General features: G+C 38.5%; 2 protein-coding genes and 1 pseudogene across 8 annotated transcripts in view; all 3 read right to left on the bottom strand.

Moving 5' to 3' along the window:
- LOC146473152 (uncharacterized) overlaps positions 1–26,900 on the bottom strand; it is a 489,085-nt pseudogene that overhangs the window by 188,592 nt on the left and 273,593 nt on the right.
- On the bottom strand, positions 4,809–22,416 carry LOC146473173 (fibroblast growth factor receptor-like 1). Of its 7 annotated transcripts, none has more exons than XM_085118838.1 (8): positions 22,297–22,416; positions 16,405–16,551; positions 13,641–13,937; positions 12,942–13,001; positions 11,735–11,833; positions 9,951–10,232; positions 8,259–8,639; positions 4,809–7,736 (listed from the first exon to the last, which is right to left on the bottom strand). In XM_085118838.1, exons 2-8 carry the CDS (start codon positions 16,472–16,474, stop codon positions 7,195–7,197), a joined length of 1,731 nt encoding a protein of 576 aa, XP_084974964.1. In that variant the 5' UTR covers positions 16,475–16,551; positions 22,297–22,416; the 3' UTR covers positions 4,809–7,194. The 7 variants fall into 7 exon arrangements, with proteins under 7 accessions (XP_084974964.1, XP_084974968.1, XP_084974969.1 ...); XM_085118842.1 differs by lacking the exon at positions 22,297–22,416 and adding an exon at positions 17,819–18,434 and having other exon boundaries at positions 8,265–8,639; XM_085118843.1 differs by lacking the exon at positions 22,297–22,416 and adding an exon at positions 17,819–18,433 and having other exon boundaries at positions 11,768–11,833.
- Positions 26,767–26,900, bottom strand: part of LOC146473172 (ADP-ribosylhydrolase ARH3-like) — a 20,547-nt gene continuing 20,413 nt past the window's right edge. Inside the window, exon 3 of the mRNA XM_085118847.1 lies at positions 26,767–26,900. This exon is cut by the window's right edge and continues 1,734 nt beyond it. The gene's annotated coding sequence lies outside the window, so the exon portion shown is untranslated.

The following is a 26,900-nucleotide window of genomic DNA, read 5'->3' as shown; positions in this document are numbered from 1 at the left end:
TGCTTCTCCGATCTGTCACGCAAAAACGTGACTTTGGAAATTTGTCACCACAGCGACTACTTTGTCTAGATTATAACTCTCTTAGATGTTCGGTGGCCCCCAGTTTTTTTTTTTTTCAATTGATCACTTTCTTTATCGATTGTCTACGTTTAAGGGAAAAATAATGAAAAGTAAATGCGGCAGAAGTTTGATTATTTTCTATTTTTCTGTCCACGCGCCATCGAATTGCACTCTTTTTTTGGCTGTGTGACGATCGCTAATGTCCTCTTTATGGGCTATATTTAATTACAAGGATGACACCAGTTGGACTAATTTACGAAATATACACCCTTAGATAAAATTGGCCTAAAATAGTTTGTCTCCAGTTAGTCATCTTGAATATTTTAAACTTAAAACTATGGAGATCATTTTGAGTGACGAGGGCCCGAGTTTTCAAAATCAGGGTATTTTTCCAGTGCTATATCTCTGAAACGATGTCGGTGGCCCCCAATTTTTTTTTTTTTGCATTTCTGGCATCACAAACCAATTAGCTGTCCATACCTAAAGAATGAAAAAATCTATCAGGCAGAACTTTTTCACGCGAACGTCCTTAATAATAGGTACGGTCCTATGGGGGGTAGGGTTGAAGTGTCATTTTAGTCCGGCATAATTTGAGCATTGTACCTCCAGCCGAGCATAATACGCTGCTTTCAGGGGTGACGCCCGAAAGCATGACACTCTATTTTACGAGCATAATCTGACAGAGACCGACAGACCCTATCCACAATTCCTTTTCCCAATAAACATTAATAGAAGTCTGCTTATTGTATGAACGTAATGACCTTATGAGTTCCTCATCGATTCTGCAGTTATATAGTACATTTTTAATGCATATGCCGCTAACTGCTCATTAACAATAACAATGTAAACTCAGAGGGCAAAATTACTGAATGCTGATTTGTTGTAACAGAGGGCAGTTTTTCGTAATTTTCCTTTCACCGAGGGCAAAATTACTTACTCCTGATTGGTCGAGCGGCGAAAATACTCGCTCCTGATTGGCTGAGCACGATAGTTTTACATTTTGTTGGTTTCTGTATTTTGTGTCCAAAAAAAAATAAAAACAAGTTCTTTGAGGATCTTTCGAAGTTCGACTCTTTAAGCCGGGTTGTTTGTACCAAAAATACTGGAAATTAAGTGCTGCAGCTAGGAAGGAAATTCCCCGAAAGGTTAATTTTCGTGTCTCTCACAAGAAATAGGAAAAGATTATTTGTGTCAAAAGCTTAAGACTTGGATCAGATTGATTTTATTTTGTTTGGTTGAGAAACCAAAATCAGTCATGGCGTCCAAGTGCTTTCAACGAACGATAACCGAGCATGAAAGTGTCCTTTTGATGGGAGGAAGGAGCAGGAAGAAATTACTCCGCAAGTTCCTTCTTTGGATCTATCGTTATTTTTATCGATCTATGTTCGTGTGATTTCCAAGCGGTAGGAAGCTTCACAGCGCAGGTAAATAATTAATTGATGCCTAACATTTGATTTATCGTTGTTAGTTAATTAAACTTGTATTCTCTCTTAATTACATGTGTATAAAGGAAACTGTTCTCGTCGATTTTGTTTGTTTTGTACGCTACGAAAAAATTAAATAATTTGTGCATGTTGGTTTGCTTGCGCCTTCGGTGAGTGTTTTACTGACTGTTTTACGAAGTTCCTTGATATTTTTAAGAACATTTTGCCCTCTGTGTTATAAAAGCGGAATTTAAATGGACTCAAAATGATATTTTCTGTTTTTATTATTCTTTTTACTTTTTAAGATGATCGAGGCAAACCGGTTTGTGAACAGCCAATGCGCGCTACCAGCACTGTCGCTGTCTAGTAAATTTTGCTTATCAAGAAGGCCGTACGCTATAAACCTCAGAGAAAATGGATACACTAACCAAAAATCAGACTTCAAATATATCTCTGAGTAATAAATAAAAAAAGAACTGTGATAATTCATAGCAATAAGTACAGAAATAAACTAAACAACGATCTTTGAAAAATTCACAAAAAAACAAGCGAATGAACGTTTTGCGTAAGCTTTGTTTTGATGAAAATGAAATCACATTAAGTCTTTAATTTTACATTCGCTTTTAACATTCTTTGAAAAGAATTTCAGTGAAACTGATTACTCACACATCTTAATCTTTGCCGTTTTATCCTACTGTTTTAAGTATTTTTGTTTGTTCTCTGTCAAGATTGTCAGAAATAAATGCTAAAATTAGAAATATATGCGAGAAAAACTTGTCTGTAGTTTATGCCAATGTTGGGAGACGTTTGTTTGACTGACTATTTTAGCTCAGAATCAATTTTTTTAAATGAAGCAAAATGGGATGAGATTAGAAAATTAAACTCCAAGGGAAATACAATACAATACAATATTTATTTTGCCATATACAACAATTACATATGAAAAAAAAAATGATGAAAATTAACGAAAGAAAATGAATGGCGAGAAAACCTGAAAGAAACCACGAGGCTTATAAAGTCAGGCTTCCTCACTTTTAAAAAATAGCTATTTGATATTAGAATTACAATATGGACTTATGATAATTAACTTTGACCGCGCACACGTACACACACACACGCACACACATATTAAGTAAGTTAGTTAAGAAATACAGCCTTACAGAAGTTAATACCTAGAGAGAAGAAAATCTTTAAGCTTTCTTTTAAAAGAAGCGGAGGTGGGAGAACTAGTTATGTCAGAATTTAGCGAATTATAAAAGTTTGGACCTTGAAAGTAAATTGAAAACTTCCTGGTGTTCGTTCTGCACAGTGGCAAGCGGAAGGACTGAGCATTCCTAGTATCATAATTATGGATTTCACTATTATTCAGTAAAAAAAAGTTATTGAATTTGGAAGGGAGTGTAGAGTTGTTGAATGAAAACATAAAAGTACCTAATTGAAACGAATGGATATCATGAAATTTTAAGAGTTTTAAGTTCCTTAAAAATAGGGCCAGTATGGGCAATGTATGTAGAATTGCTTACTATTCTTAACGCACGTTTCTGTAAGGTTACAATTCTTTGAAGGTTTGACTTATAGGTACCAGCCCAAGCTAAATTGCAATAATATAAATATGGAAGGATCATAGAATTGTATAAAGTACGAAGGGAGTGAGTAGAGGGAAAGAATCTAGATTTATGAATAATACCTATAGATTTGAATAATTTATTTGCTGTTAAGGATATATGCGATTTCCAGGTCAAATTGTCATCTAATAAAACACCCAAAAACATGGTCTCAGAAACACGAAGGATAGGCTGCTCATTTGTGAAAACTTGAAATTCAAAGGATTGCTTCTTTTGCAAAGGCTTGAATACCATAAAATTAGTCTTGGCTAAATTCAAGGAGAACCGGTTTCCTGCAAAACAGGTTGACAATTTGTTTAATTCTCTATTTAATGTGTTAATTAGGTAAACAGGATCATTATGGGAGATAAATAGGTTTGTATCATCAGCAAACAAGATTGCATCAAGCAGGGAAGCCATTGTTCAAATCATTAACATACAGGATAAAAAATAAGGGACCAAGAATGGAACCTTGAGGCACTCCACAGGAAATCCCCTGTGGGGCAGATCTAACGTTATTAAATTCGACGAATTGTGTCCTTTCAGAAAAATAACTTTTGACCCATTCTAGTGCCAGACCACGGATCCCATAATGATCGAGTTTGTCAAAAAGAATGTCGTGATTTACCGTATCGAACGCTTTCGAAAGATCTTGAAATACTCCAATGGCATGTTCTTTTGTATCAAATGCAGAAGCATGTACCGAAATAACGAGCATGGACCGAAAAATGAGCTCAAAAGGCTGCTTTGAAGTTAAAAAAGTTGCAGTGTCAACACTACAAGAAAAAAATATCCTGCAAAAACAGCAAAGCTTTGCCAACAAAATCACATGAACATACTCGCCTCTTTGGAGAATAACCAGTCCTTTTTATTCGATTGCTCATTTTTTCGTTCGTTTACAACCTTAAGTTTCACTTAATTTCATTTTATCGCGCAGGACTGATCAGAGTAAAATAATTTCTCTTCAAGATTCGGCCGCTGTTTAAGAAGTACCGCCTCTAACTGGCTGCTAAAAGAGTCGATTTGTTTCTCCCGCGGCGATCCGCCTTCCTCTTTCTCCCGCTGTTTGACGGCAAAATTGGACGAGATCAGAAAATAAAACTCCAAGGGAAATAATCAACATGGACCGAAATAATGAGCTTAAAAGACTGCTCTGGAGTTAGCAGTAAGCTTATATTTAAGAATAGCTTCAGCTTAAGTTACACGCCGTGTCAAAACTGCAAGAAAGCAATATCTCGCAATACAGCAAAATGTATTTCTTTTGGTTGTTAATTTGGTTGTATTGTTTCTATTCCCATTAGGGGTTTCATGCGCCTTTATAAACCACTCCTTGCGCATATCACACCACTTGACGCCGACCAGTTTTTCTCGAGGCTAATTTTTTCCGTATATAGTTGTTACTAGTTATCATTTAGAGTAAAGTTCTAGCCTTGTCTAGACATTTTTTCTATATCCTACTTCGAAAGTTGCACTTTTTGTTATTGTACTGTTCAGCATTTATATTTTGTTTTGTTATTGTATATTTTATATGGACTGTGTTTTGTCTTTGCTTGTATCTTCGCATTGTACTATTGTAATAAACGATAATTACTGGCGGCTCCCTCCACTACTGTTGTGTTCATTACTCATTCCAATACATTAGAAATGATTTCTATTCGGCTGAGCGTAGCGATAGAGAATAGAACTAGCAAAGTTTTGTCAACAAAATTGCACGAATATACTCGCCTCTTCTGAGAATTATCAGTCCCTTTATTCCATTGCTGATTTTTCCGTTCGTTTTACAACGTTAAATGAGCAAAACGTTTCACTTTAAGAGGAAAAATCCAACGTTACCTCGCGCCGGATCGGACTAAAATGATTTCACTTCAAGATTCTGATGACGTGCCAGTCGATTCGCTAGTTGCCTTGCTCTTTCTCCTGCTGTTGGTCACATAAATTGACTTTGTATCTTGTCGACTTCAAAATTATTTGTTGTTTTGTTTTTTCTCAAACGCAGTTGGCGATGCGACTTCCCGCCAAACAAACGCAGCCAGCAGCCCAGTTGGCCATGCATTTTCCCGCCGAAAAACAACCCAGGTTCCATCCAGCACATATGCTCATCTATGTAAGCCAATGTGAAATGAGACACTCAAACCCTGTGCTGCAACACGGGTTTTTTTTCCGGCGCCGTTTCCTGTTCTTTCTCTCTTTGTTCGTCACTCATGTTTTGCTAGCGCTCTCAGTTGTTCTCTTTTATGTCGAACTTAGCTTCTTCGTCGCCTGTTTTCTCGATCTCTTTCTATCTCCCTTTCTTTGCTTTCCATGTTTGTAGACTTATTCATAAATTGACTTTGTGTTTTGTCGTACACGTCGCCTTCAATTTTTTTTTTCTCAAACTCAGTTGGCGATGCAATTTCCCACCAAACAAACGTGGCCGTTAGCGCAGTTGGACATGCATGCATTTTTCCGCCGAAAAAAGCCTGGTTTGCAGCACAGGGTTTCAGTGTTTTATTTCACAATGGCTTACATAGAGGGGCGGACGTACGACGGACGGTCGGACATTGACGACAGAACCAAAATTTTTTCGCTTTCATGGGTATACCAAAATCTCTTATCAATGGGGCTCGGCGCGCGGAGCTCCGCTAATAGTAATCTAATCGAGGGCAAAGATGAAAACAATTTGACTGCCATAGAATTCTGAAAGTCGGTCAAGAGTTTTAAAATCTTAGAAATTCCCGAATATGACGGTCCTTTGAATATGGCGACTATCTAAAAAAAAGAAGATATCCTTCCGGTATTACAAAATCACTCTACAAGTGACAGAGATTAACAGCTTATCCGAGCAATGACCAGGCTATGGTCAGTAGCGGGATGCGAATTTACCACAACGTAACAAGTCTGAAACGCACTTTGTGACCTGACTACAACAAATCATTGTGAAAAAAAAAAAAATTGCCAAGACTCCTTCTCAGCAGTTTTCACTGTCAGAATTCTACACCTTATCAACAAAATAAACAACGGCCTGAAGTCAAAACCAATTCTAACTGATCTGATGCAAAACTAGGTTTTGTCAGATGAATGGCATTCAATCGTCATATGAATGAAACACTTTTTTACAGACTTTGTTTGAAGACCACCTCACATGGTATGGCAGGAAATTTATGCAATTTTTTTCACGAATCACGAGAAATTTATCAGCAAGAATACCACAAATTCAAGACTATGCAAACTAATCTATAGAAAAACAAATATTAAAAGCATCTCTTTTCACACCACTTGTGTCACCGTTTTCAAGACTGCCATCAGCCCATTTCGTTCGCAATTATCACGCAAGTAAGCGAAGAAGCAAGACTGAAGCGAGTTTACTGGCACGAGAGACTGTCCCATCTGGAGATACCTCTTTTACCTCTACGCTCCAGTTTCATCGAGCTTGTTTTGCTTCTTGGCGCACGATTAGCTCACTAGCTATTATCAAGAAAGGGATTGGTAGCAGTCGAAGGTTGTCCTTTAATGTTATTTTTCTAACATGTTCTACATTCTGAGAAAATGACCGGTTAAGTGGTGTTGAAAGAATCAAATCTTTCTAAATCGCTAAAATTTAATCAGTTGTGCAAACAAACTCGCGCAAAAATTTCATGCTATAGGGTAACTTTCAGTTAACATTTTCCTAATACTGGCTGTGATTTTTTTTTTATTGAAGCAGTTACCACGGTCGAAAGTTTCAGCAAGATTGGATACTGGAGTTATAGAAAAAGGCTGTAAATTTTAAAACCCACGAGTTCTTTAAGAACTCTTTATCACTGACTTTTCAAGTCAGTATTCACAGTATTCACATATTCACAGCGTGTGGGTGGGGGTGGGGGTGGAGGGGTCTAAAGCATAAAAGTGGGACCATAAACCGATCCTACTCTTAAAGAGTTCATAAGAGTTCCTTTCCTCCGTGCTTTATCAATTTTTCATCGTAATATGACAAGAAATTCTCAGACATCCGGATAACTTCACTCGCACTTGCGAACACGTGACCGATGTTTGAAATTAAACGAGGTGTTTCTATGGTGCGACGTTTTTTCTACCTTCACTGGTGTCTATTATATTACCTACATACATATTGCAGCCTTAGGAGGCATTTAAACACCCGAACATTTCATTTCGGATCCATTGGATTCACTGAATTGAAACCCCTCTCTTTCATGCTGTTTGCGATGGTTTGTTCTATTTGAATGAGTCCTCGGAGGTTCTTTGAGGACAATTAACCCGTCTAATGGCGGAACACACTTTTCGTACATCTGTGATAATCGTCCAGTGGTAGGTGACTGAACCCTGTCATGCGGACAGTCAACATAGACGTTGAAACTAACATTCCTGGTTTCGCCTTTTCTCTGTAAATACAGCTGTTGGGATAAGCTGTTCTTTTCCTGGTGAGGGAAGGATTCTCCTTTTTGTTTACTACGCCATTGGTGCCGAAGTTGATGTTTTCTTGTCATAAAATAGCACCAAACAATAGTTCCTATTAAAAGTATAACAACGGCTATTGGAACACCAACGAGAGCCGCCAAAGGAACCTCTTCCACGAGTATTTCTTTATCTGGTTGTGCCTTTAGGTTTTTTGGCGCCTTTGTGGTTGTAGAATGCTCCTCTGTGCCACCGTCCGATTCATCGTCATCGTCGTCTACGAGAAAATCAAAATTTGTTTCAAACTTCACGAAACAAAAAATTAACGTATTTAATAAAGAAAAACCCTCGCAGTTTATTGACGCCCAACTTAAGCAGTTGCGAAAAGAAACCCTGAAAAAAATTCAGGCTTGAACGGAATTCGAAAACATGACCTTTGCGACGCCGGTGCAGTGCTTTACCAACTGAGCTATCAAGGCAACTGGGAGCTGGTCATATTATGAGTTCGTAATGCACCAGTGGAGGATAAATATATAAAACATACATTTGAACTGCCGGTGGTTTCTTCTATTTAATCTTCCACCCGCAGTTCAAATATATGTTTTCACATATTCATATTCATAACAATCAATTTATCGCATCTTTTACAATGATTCTATTTATTTCAGCGGAGCTCGTCTCTTTTCATAGTATGGAGGCATTATAAAGGCAGAGTTTGTACTTAGTCTGTTGATACATATTGTCAAGGTATTCGAAAGTACTGGTTAGACTGTAACAATCGATAGTAAACTCAAATTACCTTCACCTCGAACAGTAAGAAATGCGTGCTTGGATACCCAACCAGCGGAATTCCCCACTACGCATGTGTACTTGGCCTCATCTGCTAGTGTTACATTGTGGATGATAAGCCGGTGAGTGTAAACTTGACGCCTGCCCGCGTGCGGTTTGGATACCTCACGAATTTCTCTGAACTTTAATTTCTTAAAGTCAACAAAATCGAAAGGATCCGAGCCATTTGAAACGTTTCTGGATGATTTCCATTTCAGAAAGTGAAACTTAGGATATCCTCTGCTGATGGCTGAGCATACAAACGTGGCGTCCTCTCCTAGTTTTGCCGTTTCGTTCTTCAAATCATTCTCTAAAATGGGGGGCTCATGTTCCGGTCTGCCTACTCGTCGATCTAAAGATAGAAATATAAATAAACAAAAAAAAAAAAACAAATAAACGAACAAAGAAAGAATGCATGGCAGCTGCGAAAAAAGACGCCAAAATATAAGCCTCTCTCCAGGCTCTCGTAATCAACTTTCCTCGCTCGTTTCCAGGCTAACAAAAATGGAAAAATTACATGTATTCTAGCTATGAAGGAGTCAGAATGGAAGGAAACCGTCAATGTCATTAGCAAGAGCACACATTCAAACCTCACCTACTAGTTTGCTTTTTTAGATTTGCATGAGTAGAAATCCTGCTAATCTTTAAATGGAAAAAATAATCATGCCCCTTTTAAATGCTTTTACTAAAATATCTACAACCTGCGACTTACCAGTCTCTCTTTCATTAGGTTTAACATAGTTTCACAAAAGCCTCGAAAAATTCTGAGCTTCCTGTTTATGTGACCGACGATGTCACCATGGTAACAACGTTGTGAAAGATGCTTGAAATAAACGTCTACACATATGCAGATTTATGTTGCAATGCGCCTTAAACTCACAGACATGCCACCCGACCTAGTCCCCCAGATTTCCAGTTTTTGTCTTTGTGCATAACCCCTTTAGATTTCAAGATGCAAGACCGTTTGGCCAATTTCTATATACTTCACACCAATCTCTTTCTGACTACATTGATTGTTTTCGAATTGATAGATGTCAGTTTTCGCAATGAGCTTGAAGGCGTGTTGGGTGAGGTCACGTGACTGATGACGTCATCACCCTCAATATGATATGAGTGATATTTTATGGCAAGTATTATTCCCATGTTGTGTGGCATCCTCCTTGGCTTCAAATTAACAATTTAACATTTGTGATTTTTCAGGTGTAAAAGATTCTGGGAAGGTTTTATAATTATTATCGTTACTTATGGGCGCATTTAACAACAACAAATAAAAAAACCAATGTGTTTATAGCGTCAGAAACATAAACCATTCATAGAAACTAAATTACTGATTTACTGAATAAATGTTTGAAAGAAAATTCGGCCTGAGTGGCTGGATTTGAACCCGAGTATCCCCGTGTAGTTGGGTGTGATAACACTACACCATCAGGAGAACCAGGCATGGAAGAGGCTCCCGGCGAGTTTTACGTTCAATGGGTGGAATATAACTCCATCTGAAACTCAGCGTATAATTAAAGCTAATTAAATTATGATTCAAAAGCTTTTTTTCCTGTGATTTTAAAAGACGGGAAAGAAGCAGCATTTTTCAAAGCAGGCGAGGTTAGGTGAAAGTTCGAAGGGCTTAGTATGGCGCGATAGGTTGGACTCATGTACAATAACTCACCAACAACTTTGATATCAAACGTTTTCACAACGATACCAAATGCATTTGTCGCTGTACAAGTGTAAAATCCAGCGTCACTAGGAGACAACTCGCGGAAATTTAAAACCCAACCTTTGGATTTCAGGTGCCTTCGATCAGCTTTGCCGAGTCTCTTGCCGTTCTTCAACCACGTGACGTTAAGTGGAGGCTCTCCATACGCATGGCATTTGAGTTTGATCGGCGAACCTTGAGTGTATTCAGAGGAACGATTGAAGGGATTTCGAAATATTGGTGGATGACCATCTGTGAAATAGTACATTCATACTCGTTAAATGTGTGGAGTTAGTCATGTAAAATGAAAACGGTTCAAACTGTTCCTAGTTTTTAAAGTCCCGTTAGTCGTTTTGTTCCCGAAAAAGATTTGTTTGTCTATATTCTCTTTACCATTTAATAGTAATTTCAAGCATTAGGTTCCTACACAGCCCCCACTTTGTATACGTTGGTAGAATGTGTTGCCATATCCCTATTTTATAATCATTTCTGTTACAATCGTGAGTTTTATGTTCATTTTTATGAGAAACGAGCTGCTGAAAGAAGCTGGCGAAAGTTTTCTTTAAGGTGGCCGAAAACAGTTTGCGCGCGCTTTACAGATTCTGTTAGTGATGCTATTAAGCGCGCGCTAGGGTTGTGGTACGCAAATACGGTGGTCGATGAAGTGATCCCTCAATTTCACATGAAATGGATAATAAAGTTAAGTTTTGATCCTAAATAACTAAGTTTCTCGTTTCTGGACTCTTTTTCTTTTCTTTCCGAGCAAAAAAGTAATTCCCCAAGACCTTGTGCATGCTTTTCATCTTTGCCATGGAACCCAATTAAAGCCACGCATGCGCATTTGACCAATAAATTGCGACTGGTTGTTTTCGTGGAAATGAACTGTTTTCTCAGGAACTGCTCATTAGAATTTCGTGAAATTTGGCATGAAAATAGTTCCCTAAAAGCGTAAGTCGCCTACAAAGAGAAACCTAAATCTAACGGAGGGTATCTTCAAAAAACATTAAAATGCAAAATCAATATTTACAGGAGATCTCTCTGTTAAAATTACATGAAAATAGTGCAACCGTGTCAGTGTTTTGTGAGTTTTCCTGGTTACAAAAAATGGAAAAAATCTAATGAGTACATTTTCTAAAAATAAAGGAAACCTACTATTTATGGACTTTTAATAGTTCGCTGCGTTGCCATGGAAACGGTACTTAGCTCAACAAGACGTACGAAAATACATTCTTTCTTAGTTAGTCTTACACCATACCAATTATGAGCGTCCAGAAATACATAGTTTCCAAATAACGTCTTCTAACACCTGTACACTTAAAAACTGTATTCGGCCACCTTAAGAGCCGGCGACGGTAAGGGTTGACTGCCACGCAGGCGACAGTCAAACAATGAAACGGATTACACTGAGGTTGAAAGTTAAGTCCGAGAAAAGCTATTGAGCAGTTCTTGCTGTGGTGCTGTTTTGAAAAAAAATAAACAGGAAAAATTCGGGAAATTTTCCACGCTTCCCTTCTTTGCAATAAAACAAAGCAACCCGTTAAATACAGAGGATGAGGAAATGGGATTTGAGGGTTGTAATGTTGAAGACTTTGTGTGATGACATCGACAATGAAGCAACAGAAGAGGACAACAGTGGGGATGAGGAACATGATTATGAAGATAAAAATCATTGAAAAACGGCAAATAACACCAAGAATTAATGGCAACAAATAGAAGCAGTGTACGAGAACAACGAATGGAATCAGACAACAAACCTATTAATGGCATTTTTGAAGACCTTAGACTACCTTTTGGTGTTGGTAGTTTGTTCGTTCTTGTAGCAGTTGGCTCTCTTGCCGTGAAGCCTATAGCTGCTAAGAAGGAGACAAATCATTCAGCACTTGATATATCAGGAATGATGGCAATAACTAAGGGTAATTTAAACGAGGAAATATCTCGGTAAATAAATCACATTTCATGAGGTGTCTAAATCAGTATAAACTGGCTCATTTTTCACCTGGTCGAGGTTAACAAGGTAGCGTAAGACATGATAGACGAAATTGTGATTTATGTGTGCGCTACATACGCTTAACAATACAAAAGAGTATTGTAAACGTGTTCATCCGTTTTGTGACACGCAAACACGTCTATCCACATGGCCTGGTGACATCGGATGGTCAAGTTGTTTGCTGTCTGTTGCACTGCATATTTCGCGTCGTTGTGGACGGAAAGAAAGAGGAAATAAATTGTACGAAACAAAGTATCCATGGTCTTCTCGTCGCTCCACCATGAAGTAGATGGCAGTAACTTTTTTCAGGTTCAAAAGCAACATTATTCATTGAATACTTTAAACATACAGTGGAACCCCTCCTTACGGACACCTCTTTATTACGGACAGTTCACTTGGTCCCTGAGAGACCGAAATCCATATACAGCCTACTCAGTTTCTAAACGGACACCTCTATAATGCGGATACGTATTTCTGTCCCCTTGGTGTCCGTAATAAAGAGGTTCTACTGTACATTACTTGAGGTATGAGCCCAAGCTCTTTTGGCCGCAACCGCGATTGATAAAATGATCCTGTTTTTATAAACTATGTAAATTGAGTGAAACTATGTATCGACTGTCCGTTTAGTGTTATTTCGCTATTGTCTTTTGAGGGGCCTATCAGTATGTGGGAACCAAAGTCAAACTTAGGGAATGTGTGGAATCACTTGAAAGAACAACTGAAGTGCAAAACGAACCTTATGAAAAAATTTTAATTAATCATAATGCATGCACGTGTGAGATACTTCACTTAAAGGATAAGATTAACCTGATTTCTCTGTATGTTTCTTGGTTTTTCTTTTACATGCACCATTTTTCTTTCATTGGCACCAGTTTGACATTACTGTTTTTCCTCACAGTTTCGTTGTTTCCACTGAAAGCGATAACAAAAGAGTTGTTGCGGGTCTGACAAACAGAAGACAGTGTAGTAATTACCTGTTGATGAATTTTCAGAATCTGCGTCCACCATCGCTGTTGTAATGTGACTGTTCGACGCTAGGAAAAAAGATGAAGTAACAGTGACATGATTTCAAACAAATGAGTAAAGATACTAACTCATCGGCTTAGGGGGATCGGATAAATCTTGTTGCATGCCGTTTTAAACTGCAAAAACACCGAGAACCTGAATTCATACTCTTAAGATATGTCGGTAACCAGCGATCAGGCTCTACCGTTTTGTTTCGCTTGGTGAGCCATTTGAACAGTGACAAACGAGAGAACGTAAATACAAATTTTGTCACTACTTCGGAGGGGCGCTGCTTATAGGGGGCGTTACTATCAAACTATATGATACATTGTTCTCTCCCACATCATAATAAAGAAAGAAAGTTGGTCAAGAAACTAGAAAGATTTGAATTTACCATGTCTCAAACTTGGGACAAAATCTGAATCCTCGACGGGAATCGAACCGATAACTACCGTACTCGGATTGTGTATTGGAGACGTGGCTGAAAACTGATTATCGTTTGTTTCTCCTTCGGGAAAGCACATGATTAATTCCATATTTGAGCAAGGGTACTTTGTCAAAATTTGTGCTATCTGAGTTCGACCAAAACCTATCAAAATCCCCGTAAAATGCCCCTTTAAGGACTTTGTCATCTACAGAGATATTGTAGTTAATCTCCCTTCGCATACCTTGAACCACAAGTCTTATTTCCCGCGTTATTTTTCCGTACGGGTTTTCCGCTATACAAACGTACGTTCCTTTGTCTGCCAGTTCCACCTTCTTGATTCTAAGATATCTTCCAATCCGCATCTTAAACCTGGCAAATTTGTCAGTGATATAATGACCTTCAGGCAATTTTCGCCAGGCTGTGAGTGTCCTGCTCTCCAGGGAATTCTTTGTTCCAGAGACGTTGCACCATAACTTTACCGTTTGTCCTTCTATAACTGTGTACTGTGGCTTTACTGTTCCCATTATAGACGGAGGACCTAAGTTATAAACAAATGGAATGACTCTGGTTGAGTGTTGCCTACAAAAGTATGAACATTTGGTGAATATAAAATGTTGTCTCAGTGAATTTTACATCCTCTAGCTCCTAATGGACACGGGATATCACACTGTTTGTGTTCATTAGTATAGGCCATAGAGAGTTGGGGCGAGTGCAAAAGGAGACTGGGACGAGGTGCGAATTACTCCCAATGTAACAGCTATAAAGAAATGTATTGAGTCTATAAAGGTTTCATGCTTCCGATTTGATGTTCGATTGTCAAAATTTGTCACCAGCCTTTTTATCTTATGACCCATACATAATTACATTTTCAACTTATAAATTACTAAAATTAGTCTTCCATAGGTTCTGTTAAATTTTACCCCTGTACTTGTGCAGATAACATTGGTAAACTATTTCCTTTTCCAGCTTATAAATTGACTTGATTTCTTAAAGAAAAAATTCGACGAGCTCAGTTATAAGTAGCACGTGATATTTACTAAATCAGGAATATTTGTGTTCCATAAGGCAGTGACCTTTGGGCCACACACAAAGTAGGGGGTCTCAATTTACCGCTTGCTTTCACCAACAACATATTGATCGCAAATAAACGTAATCACTTTCATCTTGTTGTTTTGACTGACAAGGATAATTTTGTATTCTAGAAATGTTGGCGGCTCATTCTTAACAATATTTGAAATAAAAATAAAGTTCTGCCCATACTTAGCAAGCTTTATCGTCAACTTACCATTGATCATCTAATGTTACTGACTCAACAGTGTCCCCAGGCCATGCCGAAAAACAAGTCCAAATAGAACATACTATTGAAAATCAATTGGCTCCTCACCAATGAAGTTCAATCAGAGCTAATGAGAATTCAATTCAAGGTGTGAAGGAAAAGGAGTATAACTTGAACCGTATTATCGAATTTGCAAGGTTAGCGTTTAATCAGAGTTTATCTGGCAGATTTGCAGACCTTCTGATCTAAAACAACGGTGAAATTATCCTGTTAAGTTGATAATTAATAAACTAAACTGCCTCTTGTCCATTACTTTGAATGACCAACAAAAGATGGAAAGTCGGAGAACATTTGTAAAAAGATTATGTGGCGTTGTTGCTTACCGACACCCAGCAAGGGTTAAAACAAAGAATAGTTTGAAAACAGATGTAGCGGAATATTAAACAGTTACTCGATGTTCCTGTTCACGAGGTTGTTATAACTTATAGAAGTGTATTGATATTTATTAAACTCTGAAAAAGACACTTTCTGGGTAGAAAAAAGGAAAATTCCATTCAAAAATGGAATACTTTGAATTGCTCTCCACGTCATGGTAACCAAATGAATTGTTTTAGCTACAAAAGAGTCGGTTATGATTCTCTTAAAAAATTATAAACAAAGAGATGAAGCATTCATAAGAGCTAGCCAGGAGGTGAAAATACATTCCTGACACAAAATACAAAGTTCGGTAGGTTTGGGTGGAAATCGCTAATTTAATAAGAAGGTTTATCTTGTTTGCTTGTTTCTTTGTTTTGTTGTTGTTTTTCTGTTTATGCTCACCAAAAAGTGGTTACACGAGATAAAACGACAAAATAATGACGGCAGTTGCGATTGCGAGTTAGAGGATTGTTTAGTACAGTCGTGACATTAAAGCGGTCCACAAGAAGCTATTAAACTGTAACAATGGCCTCAATTTGCCCTTAACGCCCACATAGTGGTACCAAATGAATTCTAAAACAATTAGCAATCAACCTCGACGCCCAAGGTGATAATTAGATTGCAAGAAGTCATACGCAAGCTTTCTTATTCACCTTCACTCAACTTTCCTGTTTTCCATTTTACACTCTTTCTTTTTCAGAGACGAGTTACAACGTCAAGTGGTGACATTATACAGTATACCATTGTCTTATCGCCCTGTTAGTGAATAGAACGGTCTAATCAGCCTTCTTAAATGCTTCAAGTCCTTCAAGAACAGGGCAATATTAAACAAACAAATCCGCAAGTACCGAGCTTTGTTACATAGTTGTGACTTCATAAAATCACGATTTTTGTCTTTAACGACATTTTGTTGGAGCCTAACATTAGACATAGTTTAAACCATGTTATCTCGCCATTTTGAGTTCCGTGCTTTCGTGTTTTGAAAGGACAGTTTCAGACACGTGTTTCCGATTTCTTGTTTGGTTTTTCAAATATCCAGGGTCAAAATGTTAGACAAAAGCCGAGGTTTGAATGAAACGCACCATTAATCCTTTCAGGGTTTGTTTGGCCCTTAATGGTCTACCTCTTAGCTCTTCGCTCAGTGTTCCTTTATTTTTAGAGGACAAAAATATCAATAAGTAACAAGTCGAAATTTAAGGTGAATTGAAGTAAGTTTGTTTATAATAAACAGCTGAAGAGAAAGCACGCATTTGTTTGAAGTAGGCGCTTCTCAGCTTATAGGATTGAAGCACTACGACCAAACAAAACATACCTTTACACTGAACTACCGCAAAGAGAAATACAACAATTTCCAAGGAGAGAGTCCCAGAGATAAGCAGCATTCTTCAACGAATCGGTTTTCCGTTCGTGATCAAACACAGAGCTCTACTCTCAGCGGCCCTTCTTAGTTTAAGCGGCTCTGTTGAAAAAAAAAAACAAGGAAACAAGAGCTGTTTAAAGTTATATTCAGATGTGAATAGAGATATCGATTGCCTGTACACTGACCTTGCACGTAGCTAGCCACTTATACAGCAAGCGGTATTCAACAGTTACCTTTTCAACAGAAGGGGGCTTAGACAGAAATGGATCTGACTCTGCTACGCCGTGCACCACAGGGCTAGATTTGCATTTGGTCTTCCAAGGTCGGACGATATCTTACAACAATAAAAACTGCTAGCTCCATCTTTTTTTTTTCTTAACTACAACTGGTGCTTAACTACTCTAGTTTAAATTTCTTGTGGGCATTCACCAACGGAGGAGAAGTTGAGTTTCAACCCCTTTTCAGTGGCTGCCCACGCCAGCTTGCCAGGGGTGAGCTTTGCGCTACAGCACATATTTTGATGTCGGGTATAAACATTCTAGATAGGAGAAATCCAAAACCGCTTTGCTAGTTAAGACTCAAATGTATACGTCATTCCCATAACGCCAGTGAAATTACCGATAATCCTATTTTTCGTCAACGAAGAATCTTGGTGGACGAGACTAGACTTCATATTTATTTCTATAGGAAAGCCGTATTCCCTCGCAAATGGCTTGTGATCGGCTTGTTCGCCAAGTGGTATGTTTGGCATTAAGTAAAATGACAAAATGCAAACGTAATAAACAACTATGTTAGGTGTAATCCTATGATAGCACGGAGGCTAAAGCAATAAATCATCTTAACCCGAGCTTTCAACATTAACTAATAGGTCACAGATTGCCGGTGAATCAAACCTCCATGATGTTCAGAAACCGACACGGAATGCGAACAAAAATAATTTGCGGAACTACATAGCCACTGATATCGTTTTGGATTCAAAAAAATAAAGAGAAGAACGAGGGAGTTTGTTATAGTTAGTGTTAGTGTAAGCTGTGACGTCCATAGTAGCATGGTCATCAATCATTTCACATGACTCTGCCACTTATGAAGAAAGCTTTCTCATATACATATGAAAAATGTCCTGTTGAAATTCCGAGTCGAATAAGGGACATGCTAAGCACTCGGGCCCAGTGGGAACACGCTTTCACCTGCAGCGCCAAGCACCAGCTAACAATTCTAAGTCATCTCTAAGGCGCGTTATGGTTACGCACCATATTACACTCAGACAAATTCGAGCTTCTGCGGATTTCAATCGGTGTTAGAGACGTTCCGACAATACCGCCTATAGGACGGAAATTCGAACAAGGCAAATAACATCAATACTTACACGGTCGCCAGAAAAAAACTCCTTCTTCTCTGTTTAGTTATTGGAAATGAAAGAAAAGGTCTTGTCTCCAAGGATTTCGCTAACCAGCCAAGCCGAATACATTTCGCTCAAGGCGATGGACACGCCAATCACTTGGACAATTACTGTCTGTCAAGTGACCGATTACAGCATAAAGATAACCTATTGTTTGCAAACAGTTCCCAGCTCGAGTCAAAAGGCGCCCTTTACCAATCTGTTTTGCTTTCCTTAACTATTCAGTCCTTGACTTGTCAGATGCGATGTCTAAACAAACGAGAAGCTTGGAATAAAATGGAAGCATCGCAGCGAATGGAAACTGACATGAAAGGCATTGTCGTGCATTGGAGGCCACATATTGAGAGGCTTAAATTTCACAGATCCTGCGGAAGCCTCATACAGCTACTCAAGCCACAACCTTCTCGATATCGCAGATACTCGTCTGGAGGTCAGATCAGATCCTGAATGCCGGCTGATGTGGCGAAAGTGAATTACATAAAGAGGCGATCGATAAGGAAAGTGTCGATCGCACGGATTAGCGTCTATGCAATTTTCCACCAGGCGATCGAGTAATGCGTCAAAATGTAAAATGAGCGATTGTTGACTGAAACCCAATCCGCTAGAATCTGTGTTCGGGTATACACAAATATTTGATTTGAATTAGAAAATACTTACACACTCGACAGCCAATCACCAGCAGCTGAAACGGGGCACGAATTAATTAACTTAATTGCAAATGTCCATAAAGGACAAATCACTCCGTCTGAGGCACCGCGCCGAGATAAACATCGCGATTATCATCGCGGTACAGTTGAAGATTTCTTCGATATTTTCATCACTATTTCAAAACAAGGGTTCGGCCCACCTAAGTAACGAGATGTGAAAAATATGTGCTAGTAATCATGTAATTGTTTGTGTTCAGTTCACTTCGAAACTTGTTTACGATAGGGTGGTTCAAACCAGTGATTAATTACAACGAAATAAAGCCCACAAAAAATTATTTTCTTTCGGCTAATAGGATAAGGCTGCCTTCAACCTTCTCATCGTTAAACTGTGTATCTGTACACACATTTGCCGCTTTGTTTTTCTGGAAGCTGGAATAGCAATAGAATATCGAGCCTTTGTTATTCATCTGTCATCGACTAAAGAATAAATGCCGACAAGACGTTTCCGAGATTAAAAATTCAGAGCAATCAAAAAACCTTTTGAAAAACGCATAAAAACACGAACCAAAAAAACTTACTTTCCGTTTTTCTTTGAAACCTCGAATGAGGAACAAAAAACAAAAGATACGTCAACTGCATCCTACATTTCGCAAGCGTTATTTTAGAACTACACCCAGTTTTATAAAGGGCATATTAAAATAATAATAAAAAAAAAACAATGAAAATCTTCGGAATTCACATTTTAAAAAAAGCAGGTGACGGCACGGTAGGGGGACTAAAAGGCATTTTTACGAATCTTAAAATTTCAAAACATTTCGCCAAAACCGATTGTGTCTCACTGAAACATCTATAGAGAAGAATGAAATTAAAGATATTAGATCTGACCAGCTGGCATGGATTAGCTTGCTCTGTTGGCATGCAGTATAGATTTCAACGTTAAACTGATTCTTAGTATTCTGTTATTTTGGACTGTCTTATCTCCCAGTTTATCGTGATAAATGCAGAGCGATTAAAGTCAACCACACGCTGCGAAACACCTGAAGTGATCTCATCAGAAACATTGGCAAATCATGCGAGGAGTAAATGAAATACAGGATAAATTTAATAAAAGTCCAGGGATGAACTGAGGACATCAGGAATGACTTGACTTCACCACTAATAACAACTAAAACTGTTCGACATGTTTTCTTTTATCTTTCTCGTTTACTTCTTCGGTTTTTAAACTAAATTTCTTTCAGACTAGCTTTTTTTTTATTTTGCACAGACAATTTCGAAGTTATCATAACATTTCAGGACTTAATTTGGGATTTTTAACGCTGGCTGAGTAAATTGCCAGTTAATATTCACCATTTCATGTGATTCGACTTGTGGATCACAACGGAACACCGCTTCTTTTCATACCTATACTGAGCACTTTAAATGACTGCAACAAACACGAATTTACCTCTGGTCCTGCCATAGCAATAGCACCTGATTGCGGTACTTCTTTGTTCAAAGACAAATAAATTATTTTAGAAGATGCCGTCACAAGTCTTGTGTTGTATAATTTAGCGCCTGCACAATCCATTTGTCAGATTCCCAGACTTTATGGTACCGCCATGACCAATGAAGCGGACCATCAACGTCGGGAAAAGAGAAAAGCCATGGGAACGAGGATTGGCGGACCATAATTCGAAGCAATGTTCCATCTTTCTTTTCTTTTTCTTTTTTCTTTTTTTTTTTTTGAAACGCGCGGAAGCTGATTTCCGAGTATGCTGTTGACTGCAACCGGTATTTAAGGAGGCTCGAAAAGGTTTTTATCCGCGTGCGCGAGTGCGTAACCCACTCACGCCATAGCTGAGATGCACGCGTCACGTCAGCCGAGTGAATCAAATGTCTATCAAAAGTCGCGCGCGCACGCGTAGAACACCGGTTGTTCAAAGAGTGGATAACTTTATCCAGTGGTCAAGTCACTATCCACAGGATAAAATGTATTAGTTGGAGTACATTCATTTTATCCGCTGAAAAGCGATTTCAGTACACTGAATGACGTTATCCAGCGGATAAAATGTACTCCAACCAATATAATACATTTTATCCTCTGGATAGTGATTTATCCACTGGATAAAGTTATCCACTCTTTGAACAACCGGGCAAATGGGAAATGCAGCATAAAATCGTGCGAACCGGAAATAAAAGATGCAGGACGCATTTGTTTTTATCTCGAAATTTTGTGCGGTGACTTATTTTGATTTTTTGCATGCATGCAACATTCAGTATCCCAATTCAAATGGAAACCTTTAGGGAGAAAGTTGTCCAGCAGAACTTTCTGAAGATGAAAAAATGCCTTTTTTGATGTAACACAAAATGTGCTGGCTAACTTTTTTTCATATTTCCAGAGAAGATAAAAATTTTAGGGGGCTTTCCAACAAAACAATAAAGACGGTAGGTCACCGACTTAGTTTTTGAAATAATTTGTAAACACTGATATTTAAAGGTCCTTTTTTTGGAGCTGCCCTGTTGCCACGGTAACCGCTATGACGTCAGAACTAGTCTTAAAATATTGCCAAACAACAGAACTACAAAGATGTATATAGTTTGCCTATATGATCAGAAACGATTTTTTGTAACTTCAAAAACACTAATAACAATGAAAAAACCGCCTTACGAGCCTCTTCAAAATCTACATTTCACTGTTCAACCAAACAGGGAAGTCTTTACATCCCAACAAGTTCCAGGGCAAAACTTGATGTAAAAGACAAACATAGTTTCATCAATCGTCAATAGTTTCATTTCAGTTCAGTGTCCGGGTCTCATTCAAAGACTCAAACACTAGAACGATTTTCAAAATGCTAGTCTTGTAGGGTTTTACGAGAAGAACGTGGAATTCTAAGGACATTAATTTAAAAATAGAACATGTTTCTGCAAGTTCCCATTCCAACCTCTGTTCCTAGGCCCAGTTCATTACTGTTCTAACAATGTCAGACAAATTGGGCTATACTGATAAAACTAACAATTCTTCCCATACACTCATTTTTAAGACTAGATTTTTATTGGCTGTAGTGCCGTCAAAAATTGTTCTTGGGAGCTAAAGAATTAAGCGGAGTACTCAGGGTTTTATATCATGGCCCACGCGGGAGGCCGCAAATATTGCACGAAATTCAAGTGACGTTGTACCGTAACATGTCATCTTCAACACTGAAATGAAGGGACTTTACACACACCAGGATTGTTAGTTAGCAGCTGAAAGTAAGGGTGAAACAGCAAAACAACTGTCTATTCATGACTGAATCCATTACTATAATAACAGAAACAAAAATGTGACTCGCTTACAAGTGAACCAGGCTTAACCCCGAGATTTAGCTAAACAGGGTTTAGCGGGTTGAGGCTTTGAGAACTGTGGGATAGCCACTCATGGACAACGGATAGAAAACAATTCACGGAATACCACAGCCTTCACAACTGAATAGTATAATTCAAACGTTATTATCGCTTCAAACAAGCGGATCAAAATAAATCGTTAAAAATGGTGGGCCTTTTTAATATTAACGTGGATTGATAAAATTGGCCACACTTCTTTCTAACCATTTGGAGCGGATATAATTTTAAAGCCTGTTCCTGACAACGCCGGCTATCGCAAGGATTATAAGTTAGCATGCGAATAGCTTAGTTTCAACGCAACTCTAATCGCGTGCAACAATAGTACTTCATTGAATAAGTAAGAGGATTTGTTTCTTATGCATTCATTCGCCGAATTCTAGTTAATCTGGACGGGTACGGTGCATCACTATATACAATTAAACATTCGCGTAAACTTACTTTTCTTTGCTTTGGATACAAAACAATGTTAGTCAAGCGCCAGAATCCTACGATATTCGGATCCTTCCTCGTAGCGTGCTTTGCTCGTACGCTGTTTTGACAGAAACCCAGCGCGCTTTCCATTAGTAAAATAAACAGTGAATAATTTATTTGACGGGAAAAAGGCACTTAGAAGCCTGCTCTCTGACCTTTTTCTTGGATAGTGCAAAATCCACGGAAAACTAAAACAACCTACGAAAGAAATATTATCCAACTAATTTGACAGGAGAAATTGTAGAATCGGTAGAGGGTTCTACTGCATTGTTTTGTGTGGAATCGGGCGCATATACCTGCCGTGATGGGAAGAGAAAAGGCTTTCGTGAATGAGACAGTAATCCATTGTATAAAGAGTGACGCGTTACTCAGAATTGAAAGGAACACTCCAAAATAGTTCCTCCCAAATTGATGTGTTGACATAAACAGCTCAAACCCGTAATATCCAAAATGTTTGTATCAGGTATGGACTGCTGAAGCACCAAGATTCAAAAAAATTCAAACCTTTTCCTGCGTCAGAACGATTCCCGACTTAAAATAAAACGTGTACATCGCCTTGCTGGACCAGACACTTGTCATCAAAACAAAATTGAAAAACGGTGATTATTTCAATATAAACAAAGTGAAGGACGGGTAGGGGGTGGTTGTCGCTCGGCCAACAGAAAGCTAATGGTCACGTGTGGGGTGTTTTTTACCGGCAACACACAATTAGTAAACAGGTCACGTGATATGCAGCTGCACAGGTCAGTTTGAGGCTGCATGCCGTTTCATATAAAGACTTCTTTTTTGTTTCGAGCACGACTGCTACTCATTTGAACAAATTCCTTCTATGCTCCACATTTGCAGTTTCTTTTTTTAAATGAGTCGTCTCCGAGAGGATTTAGCATCCAGAACTGAACCATCAAGTGTTTGATATTTATTTACCTGGCTTTTCACTGACATGCGCCATGTATACTTTTTTTATTCATTCAGTTTACGCCGTTTATTTATTAAGTGTAACAGGGGGGGGGGGGGGGGGAGCAACGGCTTTTTTTTTCATATCCTCCCTACAGTAGTATAAGTGCCAAAGACAGAAATATATGCGCTCGTTTAGTTGCGGGAAACTGTCGGGTATTTCTTTCGAAACCCAAACACAGAGAGAATGAGATTCTAAAGCTGAGTGGTAAAACAAAGGAACTGAGTGCAAAGTTGCATGGAGCCGGACGTTTGATACCAACAGTATCGGGCTCCCTAGCACCTAACTGGCTTAATATCAAAGCTCCAAGAGGTTTTGAGAAAAGGCTGTTGGAAGTACCCAGCGATTTGAACCATTCAAATCCCGTGTCTTGCAGGTCAAGAATGAAAATGAAGCATTTTTATGCAAACAAGGTGAGCAAATTTTCTTTTGTTATTACCACCAATGCAATCCACCTACCGTGTAGCATGAAAATATTGCGGGTTCTAATTTTTGCGGATTTTGCGGATTGACCTCGATCCGCAAAAATTAGTTCCCGCAGAAATAAACACCGGTAAAATAAAACGCCGCAAAAATTAACTCCCTTCAGTCAAATTAAAAACTCCACTTTTAATAGATCTGCGCCACTGGGGCGATTTACATTCGACCAACCATGATCTAGTGGCGCTTCTGCAGCGGCCTGCACAGAAGTTGTTTCAAATCTTAAAACTTCAACTGAACAAGAGTGTTATTTATATTACCATCGGCCGAGTCTGCCTCATTGCGTTACAGTAGGGCAAAGTTTTGCATTTTAGCAGGCCGCTCCCAGTTAGGTCTCAAAGTTGTATACGTGCTACATCTTTCACTCGAGAGCCCCTCTGTATGCCTAGAAACGTTTCAGCTACGGTAATTCAAACATTCATACTGCTTTCTTATAAAATAATGTAGTGTTCGGTTGTACATAGTAGGCCAGGTAGGCTTTTTGTTTTGTTGTTGCTCAGTTCCTTTACGCAGTAAGGTATTACAGTGATATGTCTCTAATATGTAAGTAGAGTGAACTGTGACTCAACATACCGTACAAAAAAAGTTAAAAATATTAAGGTTTCTTCCACTTAAATGACTGCTGCTTGAACGGAGCATCGCAAAAATAAGTTCCCAGCAAAAATTTTAGTCATCTCGAACCGCAAATATTTGTTCCCGCAAACTACAAAAACTCGCCAATCCGCAAAATAAAACTCCCGCAAAATTTTCTTGCTACACGGTATAGAACTGGTGAGTAGATAGCCATGGCATGATCAGCCATAGCTGCTGATTTGGATGGTTATTTATCATGCAGAAGAAAGTTTACACTAATTTTCCAAAAAAATGCTTTTCCCTTTTCCACTTATTGGTATAGATGCCTCTCGTCCCTGGAAATCTGCCTCATTGATATTTAAGGAGAAATTAGACGCTTATCAGTTTTTTTATCATGAATCATATTGAGTGCATGTTGACAGGGCCCCTGCAGGGCCCTGACTAAGTGAGCCAGTTGATCCAGGTCTACAAGTGATCCGGCACCACTGTTTGTCTCTGTAAAATTGCAGATTTTATTGTATTTGAGGTTAAACTAGAAAGGGACCAGAACGGCCGAAAAAAACGAGTGCTCAAAGAGCACCCACGACTCTATAATCATTAATGTGAGTCAATAAAAGCTAACATACAGACATTAACACTGATACGTCTAAAACGAAAGAACAAAAAGTTGACCCACCCCACTCAGTTATCTTGTCGTTGATCTTGCTATCTTCACTTTACTTAGTTGACATTAACAATTGCTTACGGTTTCAAAACTGATTGAGTTTCGCGTTTTGACGATGAAACTTGTTCAAAAATAGCTCAGCAAGTAGTAGTGTCTTTAGAAATATAATTATCTATTGTTGCTGTCAAATTCTTGGTTGAATTATATAAGGCCATGAGACAATTTAAAAGAATTTAATCAATGGCGTGCAGATGAATTAGTATCGCCCCATTGACAAGCTGACTTGCTGTTGACTGAATAGATGAAAAGGTCGACGATCGCCTCGGGGCTTGGGTTTAAATAAAAACAATGCATGTTAAAACCAGTTGTCTGGTGTTCACGTACGCCAAAAGATAACTTGTAATTTAGAGCTGAAGAAGGCGTCGTGATCGATCGTTCGAGCGATCCTTTAGCAACAGCCAGTCAGTGTTCGTTTATCTTGAAAGGGTTCGTTTAAATTGAAGAACAGATTAGCAAATGAAAAACACCTCTCTTTTGTAGAGGTGTAATTGTGACGGATTACCGTTTGATAGCTGTCAGTTACAATGTTTGAAAACCCTTACTTCAGCTTCTTGATTTTATCTTTCTCTTTACCAAATTTAAGAAGTGATTCAGGTATTTCATAGCTCTTTCGCCTCATAAACATTTATCCGTAAATATAGAATCTTAAATAACTGACCTGTCACTCTTCGTTGCACCGACTCAATCATGATTCTCGAACTCATCTACCAGGGAAATAATTACACTAGAAGCTACTAGACTTTTAAACGACATGGCAATCGACGCAATTGCATTGACAAGAGCATTTTCAGCTGAAGCGGCTTGTCTCATAAGTCTGTGGCTAACACATTGTCTTTGTCGAACCAGAAAACTCAGTCGGTATTGAATATCGTAATGACTTTTCATCAGTTCAAAATTGTATTGTTGATCGAGCCACGTGCACAATTAGAAGGCCGCTGCCATCCAGTAAAAATCCGTTAACATAAAAGCGAAGGCGCGAACGCAGAAAACATGGTCCACGGCCGCGTTTTCTCCTGAGACATGCAAGGTGCTGAAAGAAATGATGATTATTCATGAAGGAACAATTAAATGATCAGCCTCAGTAAGCCGTTGTTCTTGGGTGTAATAGTACCACGAGAACCGATTTTCTGATCTAATTCTGTTTTTTTTTTTGTTTTGTTTTGTTTTGTCTGGTGCAGCATTGCTCTCTGGCTCTCTTGCAGTGAGGGAATGGAGGCCCGACATTACATTACTCACAGTGTTGAGGCGAAATAGATGTTGATAAAAGTACAGACAACTGGTACCCAGTCAGTTAATTTGTTTTCTTGATACTGTGTTTACCAGTGCACTGTGCAGGTTATCGGTGAATACATGCGCAACGGAATATCGCGTTGATTTCAAAATAAAGCTGATAAAAGTCATAAACTAATAAGACAACTTTTTAAAATACTCAGTGTTTTCGAAAGTTAGTAAATGCTGATGAACTCATTGACCTCAGTAATGTCAGCAATGAGCGAAAACTTGGAAAACACTACCATAAGCTTGGGTATTTTAAAATAAATCACCAGTAAATCATTATGAATTGAAGGGAAAAAAACTTTTCCAACTTCTTCAGACACCAATGACTTCACTTTCACCTTCACTTACTTTCAAATTCGGCCGGGTAAAATAATGTGTAGTGCTAATACAATTTTCTGTTCAAATCTTTGTTTAAATAAATAACAAATAAACAAACAAATAAAATATATTTCAGTACAAAAGTTAACATTTTGTGGATTTTCCATGCTAGACAGGTAGTGAACCAAGCAAACTGGCAGTGGAACACCCATACTGACATGATCGGCCATTACAGTTTCAGAA

The sequence above is a fragment of the Pavona decussata genome, unplaced genomic scaffold (genome assembly GCF_977016875.1).
Source record: "Pavona decussata unplaced genomic scaffold, jaPavDecu1.1 SCAFFOLD_95, whole genome shotgun sequence".
In the NCBI taxonomy this organism is placed as follows: Eukaryota; Metazoa; Cnidaria; class Anthozoa; order Scleractinia; family Agariciidae; genus Pavona; species Pavona decussata.
This window is presented reverse-complemented; position numbering and strand designations above follow the sequence as displayed.